Here is a 12,028-nt window from a genome sequence, read left to right as displayed (position 1 = left end):
TCAAAGCCAGTTATTTCTTTAAACTTCCTTACAAAAAGTAATTCCAATAATAACAACTTCAGTTTATGAACCACTGTTTCTTCAAACACATATGACCAAATGAATCTTATGAGAGCGCAATGTAAATAATTACGCAACAACCCTTCTACCACCCGCCAATCGTAGAATTTCCAACGACTTGGGGTTTTCCCAGTAGAAACGACTCACACCGCGGGGTTGCCAGGCTTGATATACTGTAGTAATTATAAAAATTGCAATATATTTGAAATTTTCTTAAAATAACTCAAATTCAGAATCCAATGCTATTATTTACAAATATATAAACTAGTATTAATAGTTAGATTTCAGTTTTGATGTTTTATATGATGAAAAATTATAATTGAAAACTTAGATGTGTACAAAACTAGATATGCGTATTGAGTAATGGCAACATTGTTCGAATAAAAGCAAGAACAAAACGCTTGCCGCTCGTAGCGAAGATGTTTCTGCCATTAGCGTTTGTATTCTATTTGTGTGCTTATACCACGTTCAAACCGACACTTAATAACACGATTTCGGCTGTTGAATGGATTATCCCACTAATCTTAAAAATTTATCAAGATTTCGCAATTCAAAAATTACACTTCCAAATCACTTCATTGAAATGATTTGAAACTGATCCTCGCTAAATCTCTCTGTGGGACTCTGATTTTGCGCAATCTACTTGTCAGCACTAGAAATCTGTTACATTATCACAGCTGATTTAGACACTACAAAGGGGAAAAAAATGTGAACAAATAAATTTTTAAAGAAATGAATCTAATTTCAACTAAAAATCGACTTAACATATGAAAAAATGCATCCATTATTTCTATTATATGGAAAATATTAAAAAAAGACGGCTTTTATTTCTAAATACCACATGATAATCTTTTCTTTTGATAAATATTAAGCGATGTGAGTTCTTGAATGACAATAACAGCTGTTTTTTGATCTTTCTAACGGCAGTGAGAACACTGTTGGGTTATGGAATGCTTAAATGTATGTCGGTATTCTGCGTGAGACGATTGTCTCATGTCTCTAATAGTGACTATAGTAATCTAGTGATTCTGTTAGTCAGGAGTCTCATTTTGGTATTCTGGCAGTTACAGTATAGTAGTATACTGTAAAGTAGTATACTCTATTTGCCAGAATACCAAAATGAGACTCCTGACTAACAGAATCAAGCATTAGCATTTATAAAATGCAAAATCATTAATTAATTTACATAAACATTTATTTTGCCAAAATATGTTCGCACAGTTCAATGAAATTTCATTTCACATTAATTTCGTCAAGTGATTATAGCGCTGCTCTTCTGGCATGCCGCCTTTTTGACTAACTGCTGATTGGCGTCACCCTGATTGTGTTTTGTTGCCAGCTCAGAAAACAGATCAGGGTGCCCTGCCAGCTGACAAGCGAGAGAGTAAGAAAAGAGATTCTGATCAAGTTATCTATGATTCTGTGATGAACATCAGGAATAAGGGGATGTTAAACTTATTCCAGTGTGAGAGCACCTCAAAATAAGCGTTTTTTATAACATTTTCCATTATGGCCAGATCGAACAAAATAAGAATTTTTGGGCATTTTAAATTAAAACACCCAAGATTTAGTACGAATAAAAATTACTATGTAGTGGTTATTTAATATATGGAAAAACAATTTAAATCTTTTTAAAGTATATTAGAAGAAATGAATTTTGACCTTTCAATACCCAATAAAAGGATTTAAGCTTGTTAGCTCTCAATCATTAAATGTTTTTAATAATTTTCCATTGAAAACAATACTATGATGCTTCAAATTACAAAACCTTTCATCAAATACCTTTACATTTCATAAATTTATTTAATTTTCATTGTTTTTCATTTTTATAAGTGGTCTTAAACGATGCAACAAATCCCTCCGTTTACATATTTTTTTGGTAAGATTTCAATCTGGCCATCGCTCGTTTCCAATTGATAAACGTCAAAACCTACTGAACTCGATTAGCTGTCAAAGTTCAGTAGTTTTTGACGTTTAGCAATTGTTCTCTCACTTCCAGTGAGAGAGGAGTTAAACATCTCTTTATCTCTGATGAACATTAAGTTGGGAAGGAATATAATTGATTTTTGATTCTTATGCCCATCCCTGGCCAAAGTAATCGGAATCGTGCCCCCATTTGTTTACCAAAAATTACGACGAAATGGAGCGCTGCCATGTGATGATCAGGCAATTCGCTGAAATTCCACTTTTTCGCAAAATTACCTCTATTCATGCATATGGATATTTTCTTTTTTAAATTTGTTAAGCAAATAAGTACTATTATATACATGTATTAGTAATATTTTATATACATATGTGTAACTTATATTATATAATCATATTACGTAATAAAGTGTAAAGTATATGAGTACAGTACGAAAACTCAAATTTTGTTTCAATATGAGTACATGATAACCAAAACATATAACTTCTTTATACCTATAACTCAAATTTTAAGTATAAAAATATATGTATCGTCACCTAAACTACAGTAATATACGTAATATATAAGTCTAATAATATAAGTAATAATACATAATAAAGTGTAAAGTATACAGTGTACAGTACAGTACGAAAATCCGAATTTTGTTTCAATATGAGTGCATGTTATCCAAAAAATATAACTACTTTATATCCAAAACTCAAATTTTAAATATGAAAATATTTGTATCGTCACCTAAAATACAAAACAATTAGGCTGTTCACGATAAGGTGGTTATCGGGTTATGTGGTTATGTGATTAAGTAAACAACAACAAAATGCGTTATGACAAAATAACCAAAGTTGACCAACCTAGGCCCTTGTTTACAGATTATGTGGTTGTTTGCTTATTTCCAGTGTTAGAAAGTCGTTGGAATTTTACTAAATGGCAGCACAAAAAATAAATAAAACTAAGCGAATGGCATTTCCATTTAGATTTTCTTATCTGCTATTAACAGCTGTTTTTTGTTTACAATCAGCAAATTATGCAAGATGTCTGCAAATTTTATACAAAGCATTTTTTGAACCCTTAAAATTCGGATTATTTAATAAGCACATACCTTCAATAAAGTCCATTTCCTGAATAGCAGAACTTATTTTAAATTCGATTATTTTGCTTTTTAAACTTTGTTTGGGCATTTTATAAGTTGGAATTTCATTGAACTAAAATTGTAAACAATGAACAGCTGTTTGTGTAAAAATAAGTAAATAACCATACAGCATAGGGGGCTCACGGAGCATAGAGGTTATTTTTAATCTAATAATCACATAACCCGATAACCACCTTACCGTGAACAGCCTAACTGTATCATCAAAAATAAATGGAAATCGCTGACAGATATAATAACCAAAATTTATCCATTTTATAACGAAAACTCAAATTTTGTTTCAATATGAGTATATGATAACCAAAAAATATAACCACTTTATAACAAAAATTCAATATATTTTTTATTTTTAATGCAGAAAGCTGTACTACGCGAAAGTACTTCAGTTACCCTAGGTATTCGCTCGGCAAGAGCTATTTCTTTAAGAGCGGCCGAAGGCCGCCAACGCAGAAAGGAGCAGTCACCCCGGGTATTCGCTCGTAATCTTATCTTCTTAATTTCATGCAGGACAACGCATGCGTTGTTACGGCATCACGCGTAAATGGCTGAACCGATTTGACTGATTTGTTTTTTTTTTTTTGTAGTGTTCTAATACTCTGTACAAGGTTCTTATGGAAAAAAATATTAAGAAAATCTCTCAGAAAGATTGAAAAATATACATTTCATCTTATATATAAAAATGAATCGGAAAATGTGTTGGTAAGCGCATAACTCAACAACGCCTGGACCAATTTTGCTAATTCTTTTTTTTTATATGTTCTTTGAGGTTCAAGGATGGTTTTTACGGCAAGAAAAATTCGAATAATTGAAGGAAAAACCCCTAAAACCAGCCCTTTTCTTTTTCCCATACAAACGAATGAATGTTTGTTTATTAGTAACACTGAGAGAACGACTGAACCAATCTTGATGAAGGTTTAGAAATAAAAAAACCTATAGGCTTTTTCGGAAAATTGGACAATTCCAAAAAGTTAATTTTTTTCATTTGTTGTTCAATTTTTTTGTTTTGTTTTTCAATTATTTGAATCGTTCAAATTTGTCGTTTGTTTCAAAAATTTTTTAAAATTATTCAATGAAAATGTTTTGTGTGTTGCACACAAAGTGATCAATTACAGATTGAAATTTGCTACGGTCGGCGTTCTTTTTGGCATCAACTTACATTAGCAGCCCAAGGCACATGACCAAGTACTCCCAAAATGCGATACCATACGTACGGTATTATGGATCGCGGTCATTTAGCAAGCGATCGTCACGACGTCACACCATGACTTTTCAAACAAGAGCTACTATATTTGATGGAGTTTATCTTGAAGCAACGTATATGTGGTACTGTTAGATGCTAGATGTACTCTTTTGAGTGGCAAAAGAGAGGTTTGCCGCGCGCATACATTCTTTTGTGGATGGTGGTTACACCAGATCAAATTGATGAAATCATTTCTGCGGAAATTCCTGATCCAGAGAAAGATCTAGAATTACACGAAGTGATGAAAACCAATATGGTTCATGGACCTTGCGGACATCACAATCCCATTTCGGTTTGTATGTCTCACAATAAATGCACGAAACAGTATCCACGTGCTTTTCTTTCGGAAACACAAACTAGAAATGATGGATATCCACTCTATCAGCGTCGCTCACCAGACGACAATGGCAGAACATTCAGCATTAAATTTAGAAGATCGTACTATATTCCCCACTGTTGTTTAATTCACATTCAAAACACATATCAATGTTGAGTATCGCAGTTTGGCGAAATGTATAAAGGTTGGTACGCAGCTCTCAAGTAATTGCTCAAGAAAAAAAATACATTATTTCTCAAGTAATTTTGACAGCTGGTTACGCATTGTGAATGATCCACATTAGAAGAGCAAGAGAGAATAAACAAAGTGAACAAACTTTGTGCGTATGTATGTATGGTAACACAAATATTTTCATTGAGATTTAAGGAATGTTGTTGATGATTGGCAGGTTTTATACAACATTTCAAAATGGAATGTACTTCATAATAATGATTTCAACTAATTTAGGATGAATTTGACGATTACTTCGAATTTCCTTCAAGAAACAATTGTTGATTTGATGTTTCTGCGCAAAACCAGGTTTGCCATATTCACATTTTATTGAAAAAAAGTATTAAAAATTAGTACTAGATTTCTTGAGAGCTGCGTACTAGCACAAGTAAATTTATCGCAGTAACGTTTCTGGACCGTTTCTTAAGCGTTTTTTTATATGAAGTTTTTACGTTTCTTGAGAGCTGCGTACTAAGCTTAAAATGCGTTTGTAAGTACGTCACCAAAAGAAGCAATACGATACGGTTGATACGTGAACTGCAATAAAGCACTTTGTAGGATATTTACTTTTGCAATTCATGAACGGTTTCCGATTGTTGTGTGTCTCGCAGTTAATATGGAGATTGGCCAAAGAGTTTATTTCAGCCCAGAGAATACATTACAGCCGGTGGTAACACCGCCAACAACAAAACTAACATTGACGAGTTTTTTTCTCAACTTTCGTCAGTGATCCGCTTACGAGAACATTGCTCTATTTGAAAATACCTTGCATTCATGGAATGCATCGTCGAAGAAATAGTTACGCTGAAAGCAAGACCGAACAGTAGATGGGCATCCAGGTGTGTTATCAACTAATGCATTAGGACGAATTTACACAATCTACCCGAAAAACGACAATTGTTTCTACCTTCGGTTGCTATTGATTAATGAACGCGGTTCAACTTCATTTGAGTCATTGCGTACTGTGAGTGGTACGGTGTCTGCGAGTTTTAGAGAAGTAAGCCAGCAATTACAATTGCTGGAAAATGTCAATCACTGGAATGCAAATGAAGTTCGCACACTTTTCGCGATAATCATTTCGACAAATCAGCCTCCAGCTCCGCATCTATTATGGAATACGAACAAAAATTACATTGCCGAAGACATTTTACATCGTCTTCGCAAGAACTTGGAAATGGGTCAATTCCGGTTGATACTGCCAGTGGTTTGATATCAATTCCATCCGCCGTTTATCAATTAACGAGAGATGAACTCATCGCGAATTTTCAGACATTGGCAAAATTATCGTAACTACGATTCTTTAAGTGCACGTGCAATTTTAGCTGCCAAAAATACCGATGTTTTTGACTTAAACTGTAAGATTCAAAGTCAAATTCCGGGAGACTTTGGCTCATTCAAATAGATCGATCATTTTGACAATGAAGACGACGCCGTGAATTATACAGTGGAATTTCTAAATTTTTTGTAGAGGCGTCTCAAAGTTGGATCTGTCGTTATTATGTTCCCCAATCTGCGCTATCGTATACAAGGGGGCAGAATGCTTGATTCTGCGAGTTCCTTTAAGTTCTAACGATTTACCATTTCAGTTCAAACGTATTTCGTTTCCAGTAAAAATTGCATTTGAGTTGACAATCAACAGGACACAAGGAGAGTCGCATAGTGTGTGGCATAAATTTGGAAATTTTTTTCACACGGCCAGATATATGTGGCGTGCTCACGAGTTGGAACACCATCTTTTCTGTACACCGGAACAGAAACCAAAAAATGTTGTCTATCAAGCTGCGTTACATTGAAAAAAATGAAATGATAAATTTAACTTTCTTTTCATTTCAAAACACATAATTTCATGCAGGACAACGGCTGCGGGGTCAGCTAGTATTATAATAATATCACACGATTTTACTTATCTGTGTTTATTAAATATAAATCACATATTATTTATATATTATACACATATTATTTATATATATTTAAATATAATATGTATATGGAGAAGTGTTCACATATTCAATTTTAGCTTGAAAAATCTTCTTTATATTTTTCTTTATAGTTAATAAAGAAAAAGGAATCCCTCGAAAGTACAAACACAAAAAAAACGCTGTGAAACGCTGAAAAATCCTTCACTTTTGGTTTTTAAGGTGTGGCAAAACTGGTTTTCCTCGTAAATGTAAAACACTAAACGTTTCAGCGATAAATTTGATAAGTGATTTTTAAATTACTAAATTTAGCTGAAAAATTACAAAATAAATGTGAAATGTGACTTTATTTCAATGCTTAGAGTGTGTATTTGAATATACAGATTAAAAAACGTGAAAAAATGTAGTGAATCGTGCCAAAAAATTTATACTAATTGTGTATTTTTTAAGAAAATAAATATACTTTAAAAACTATTTGCAAGTTTTCAAGAGATTTGTGTGCTTACATGTATGACAAATATCAGTGTTGCCATACTTTGTGTCCTGAAAATATATTCAAAAATCTGTTTCATATTTAGAGATATAAATGACTCAAAATGAACTATGGTTTCATATATTTATATGGATTATATAACATATATTATTTAAAAAATATTATTATACAACAGAAAGTAGTATGAACACTAGGGTGGCTCTTATTTTTCAAGTACAATTTTTTTCTTGTGCTACCCCTCAATTTAGTTCCTTTTTATAAAAAAATCAGATGAGCGAAATTTGAAATTAATCCGATAAGTTTAAAGTGTGCCCCTTGGCCCTCAAAAATGCAAAATAAACGAAAATTCAAATAAAAAATCAATTTTGTTTCTTGGTTTCAAAAACTTGTACAGAGTTATCGCCCAAATTAGGTCCGGGGGAAAATTGCTTTGTTTTACTGCAAAAAGAAAGTGAAAAAGATTCGTAAAAGTATGTTCGCATTGCATCGAAAACACGCTTTCCGTGTTTTCAGCTGAAAACCTAATTGAAATCATGGTTTTCGTCATGTGTTAACTGTCAAATGCATCATTGAACACCCCGGTGTTGGACCGACCAGGGTTATTTTTTTTTTTTGAAGCGCGGCCGAAGGGCGCCAGTGCAGAAAGTAGTTCGACACAAAAGAACACACCGGTGTTGAACCGACCAGAGTTTTTTTTTTGTTTTTGAAGCACGGCCGAAGGCCTCCAGTGCAGAAAGTAATTCGACACAAAAGAACTATGAACAACCCGGTGTTGGACCAACCATGGTTATTTTTTTATCTTCATACAAAAACTATTTCTACTATTTTCTCTATATATCGCTCATTTGCTGCAAGACCGGCATAATTCGAAAAACGTAATTTTTGAGTTAATGCTGCAGAATTGTTCGTTATATCATACTTCATGTTGAGTGAAAAATTCATATGAATACCTCTTATATGCCCCGCTTGAGAAGAGGTGTAAGGTTGGAGTCACCGTGTAAGGTTGTAGTAAGTTGTAAACTTTAAACGCGTTTTCTGGCGAATCGATTTTTTTGACTTATGCCGGTCTTACAGCAAATTAGCGATATGTTAAACAGAAAATTGTTTGATAATCTTTGCAAAACAGAATATGCGGCAAAACGGGTCGAATCACATCCGTGAACGTATCACTCGTCACGTAAAACTCTGTATTTCGTATTATGACGTACGTGATCGTAACGCTTATACCGTAATCCGGCATGATGACATACGTGAGCGAGTATATGGGCGGAATTCATGTCAAGCCATCCATGCTTGGCAAAAACTAACCTTCCAAACACACAACACAAGGAAGAATTACGTCCAACAAATTATGGGAGGAACTGGCGAGCAGCTTAATGCCGTGGGGCCACCAGGGGGGTTACTCTGTAAGGCGTTACGAATAGCAATGCGTTGAGTGAATTGCGTTGCGAAGGGCAATCGGTACTCTGTAACACTTTCGCATTGTAAACAGTGTTGCACTGTTTTCCCGTTGAGAAATCTTCAGTATAATTGACATTACTGACCGAAACGAAGGAGAATGAAAACAAAACCAATAACAGAGAAGTGAAGAAGTGTAAAAAATTGACAGACAAACATAATTAAATTTGAAGAGTTTTATGCATACTTATATAAAAGTAATTTTAAATAAATAAAAAAGGTGTGAATATGGATTGCGTTTTGTTATGGGAGGAAACCGAAAAAAATGAACGAGTGGAGCGGAAAATGATTAGGAACAAGTCCAATGTGATGAGTCTTAGTGAAAAAAGGTAAGTTTGAATGATAAAGTGTAATGCAATTCTTTAAACTTGTTTGTGCTTCTACTCCCAAATAGTTTCGTGCAAAACTTTCGCCTAAGCAAGGAATCGTTCAAATATGTGTTGGATAGCATAAGTGGTGAGCTAAAAACTCCACGCAGGTCCACAGGAATACCCGAAATTGTGAAATTAGCGGCAACTTTAAAATTTTTGGCGCAGGGAGGGTATCAACAGCAAATTGGACAAGATCATCATACAGGACTAGCTCAACAAACTGTTTCGCGTTGTATGTTTGAAGTTTGCAAAGCGATTGAAAAAGTGCTGTGTCCAAAACATATAACTTTTGGAATGACATCAGAGGAGAAAAATGAAGCGAAACGAGCTTTTTACTCAGTGTCAGGAATTCCAGGAGTAATTGGAGTGGTGGATGGTACTCACATCCAAATGATACGACCGGCCGTAAATGAACATTTATATTTCAATAAGAAATTAAAACATAGTATAAACGCTATGGTGGTAAGGCAATTGTTTTTTTATTTATCTAGGTTTTTTATAAATATTGTTTCCAAAATCTAGATATGTGATCATAAGATGATGATCAAAGCCGTTAACGGTCGGTTTGCTGGGGCGTGTCATGATTCACATGTGTGGAATTTATCAAGCGAACGCCAATATTTACAAACCAACTATATGAATGGAGTAAGAGGAATTCGCATTCTTGGTGAGCATATACACATTCGTTAATTTTACTCGTTAGCTGTTATATGCATCAATTATTTTGCTAACTTAATTTTTTTCTTATAGGCGACTCTGGATATCCGCTTGAGCCATGGCTTTTAACTCCATATAGAAATGCTCCTGAAAACTCTGCTCAGAGTTATTACAACTACAAGTTTTCAAAAGCCAGATCCTTTATAGAACGAGTATTTGGAGTGTTAAAAGCGCGGTTCCGATGCCTTTTAGCTGCTAGAGAACTACATTATGCCCCAGAAAAAGTGGTGCAAATTTTGAACGTATGTTGTGCTCTTCATAATATTTGCACTCTTTTTAATGTGGAATCACCTGCCAATATAGCAATAGAAGTTGAAGAAGTCGATGCTAGTTATACTGAAACCATAGGAAATGCGAATGAAACCAATATTGCTAAACGTTTAAGGGATCAAATAAAAAACAGTATGACTACTTAATAACCATATAACATAGTTAAGTAAACCTTTTAATTTTTCACATTTTCACATTTATTTGATTAAAATTCACATTAATGATATAAAGCTTTAGTCTCTTGCACATGTGTATACATATCTATATATGTAAGTATTATATACTTGTATGTAATAAAAAGTAAAAACTATCACATCAACACAAAATACGTTTTTAAATCAAAACAATTCATTTAAACTATTAATATAATAAATAAGTAATTATCAGTAAGTATTACAAAAAAGTAACAGACTTCAATATCAATAACTAAAATACAATATTTTTATTGGCCGGACCGTTCAATTTCAAGCATTTGCTTTTTTAGTTCTAGTGTTGCATATTTTAGTTTTGTTTTGTCCAAATCAATCCTTTTTTTGTGTTCGAATTTTTCAACAGCCAATTCATATTTTCTTTTAGCCATTTTATGTTTTTTTTCATACATTTTGAAATTATCTTCAGATTTTCATTAATTTCAGATAACACTTTTAATGAGTCTTTGTGATAAGCGATTTGGTTATCCACCTGCTTATTTAAAAGGCTATCTTTCTTTTGCGGAGCGACTCTTTGTCGTGAACAATGTGGCATTTCATCCACTGGCGTTGGTTCATTCTGTCGGAATTCGTCGGTTGTGATGTCTGACCCACTTGGTTGTGTTAATTGTGCTGCACCAAATTCTGAGGTGCCGCTTATTCCACTGACGGATATTTCCATTGCCAGAAGTTCACTAACCTGCTCCTCCAACGGTGTTAAGGAGCAATGACTTGGAGGACCACCACCAGTTCCAGAAATACTTACTTTGTTCCGCCCCATTTTTGCTTTTAAATGGGTTTTATAATCCGACCAAACCTTTAAATAATTAAGTAATATGTGCTTCAAAAATCATTTATATTTAATCTTTTTTACCTTTTTCCATTTTAAAACATCGCGCGATGGTGGCCCCGCAGCATTAAGGTCACATACCAACTCTTTCCACAAATTATTTGCTGCATTTTTCGCGTCCACAGTTTTAAGCTGTCCTTTGGAAAGTTCCGAATGTGTATTCATAAAATTGATTAAAATTTCGAACTGTGTTGGGTTTGTCTGTTTATTTTTAGAATGTTCCCTGTTAAATAATTTATTTTTTAATTAAAACTACAAATATGCCTTATAAACTTACATTTTTTGTCCGTTGCGTTTGCCAGTTTGATATCGAATCAAAAATACGTTAAACGCACAGATTTGACAGTCGTTTACGCAATACAGAGTGCTGCCATTGCGAAGGGGTAAAAATAAGTGCGCAAAACGCAATTTCCAATGCGCTTGTCGCCTTACAGAGTTGCTTTTTTTCATTTACGAGCTTTTTCACTTGCGAAACGCCTTACAGAGTAACCCCCCAGTTAAAGATGCTAAGTTGTGGAGGAAGGTATGTATACGAGTATAATTTATATGCAATATATTTTGATAAAATATACATTTTTTTATGATTTTTTTTTTAGGTTTTTACTGATTTCCCCAGCTACTTACCAGGCCCAACAACTTCCACACAGTCGCTACTCGCTACAACAATAACAACAGAAAAACTCCACGCACACCGAGGAGAAAAAGTAGGAGTGACGAAAAGTTAGAGTTACTTCAACAAAACATGAAGTCGCTATCGGCTTTTCAAAAAGACATAGTCCAGAAGCTTGGTAGGTTAGTACCAGCACAAGAAAATATGCTGGCACTACAGGAAAAGGTGGTTGGAAAACAT

General features: G+C 34.0%; 2 protein-coding genes across 2 annotated transcripts; one reads left to right on the top strand and one right to left on the bottom strand.

The window, feature by feature from the left end:
- The first annotated feature begins 8,782 nt into the window (after positions 1 to 8,782).
- LOC125775409 (putative nuclease HARBI1) lies at positions 8,783 to 10,355 on the top strand. The gene is made up of 4 exons (XM_049445975.1): positions 8,783 to 9,111; positions 9,177 to 9,615; positions 9,676 to 9,820; positions 9,904 to 10,355. Exons 1-4 carry the CDS (start codon positions 9,011 to 9,013, stop codon positions 10,284 to 10,286), a joined length of 1,068 nt encoding a protein of 355 aa, XP_049301932.1. The 5' UTR covers positions 8,783 to 9,010; the 3' UTR covers positions 10,287 to 10,355.
- A 27-nt stretch (positions 10,356 to 10,382) lies between these two features.
- LOC125775464 (uncharacterized) lies at positions 10,383 to 11,677 on the bottom strand. Its single transcript, XM_049446108.1, has 3 exons — positions 11,456 to 11,677; positions 11,203 to 11,401; positions 10,383 to 11,145 (listed from the first exon to the last, which is right to left on the bottom strand). Exons 1-3 carry the CDS (start codon positions 11,626 to 11,628, stop codon positions 10,642 to 10,644), a joined length of 876 nt encoding a protein of 291 aa, XP_049302065.1. The 5' UTR covers positions 11,629 to 11,677; the 3' UTR covers positions 10,383 to 10,641.
- Positions 11,678 to 12,028: the final 351 nt, after the last annotated feature.

This window comes from Bactrocera dorsalis, chromosome 1 (assembly GCF_023373825.1).
Source record: "Bactrocera dorsalis isolate Fly_Bdor chromosome 1, ASM2337382v1, whole genome shotgun sequence".
Lineage (NCBI taxonomy): Eukaryota > Metazoa > Arthropoda > Insecta > Diptera > Tephritidae > Bactrocera > Bactrocera dorsalis.
Note: the sequence above shows the minus strand (reverse complement) of the source record. Positions and strands in the feature narration are given on the sequence as shown.

Coding starts and splice junctions, on each gene's coding strand:
- LOC125775409 (XM_049445975.1), top strand. CDS start 9,011: ATGGATTGCGTTTTGTTATGGGAGGAAACCGAAAAAAATGAACGAGTG. Junction 9,112..9,176: donor ATGAGTCTTAGTGAAAAAAG/GTAAGTTTGAAT, acceptor ACTCCCAAATAG/TTTCGTGCAAAACTTTCGCC. Junction 9,616..9,675: donor ATAGTATAAACGCTATGGTG/GTAAGGCAATTG, acceptor TCCAAAATCTAG/ATATGTGATCATAAGATGAT.
- LOC125775464 (XM_049446108.1), bottom strand. CDS start 11,628: ATGAAAAAAAGCAACTCTGTAAGGCGACAAGCGCATTGGAAATTGCGT. Junction 11,402..11,455: donor AAACGCAACGGACAAAAAAT/GTAAGTTTATAA, acceptor ATTATTTAACAG/GGAACATTCTAAAAATAAAC. Junction 11,146..11,202: donor ATGTTTTAAAATGGAAAAAG/GTAAAAAAGATT, acceptor AATTATTTAAAG/GTTTGGTCGGATTATAAAAC.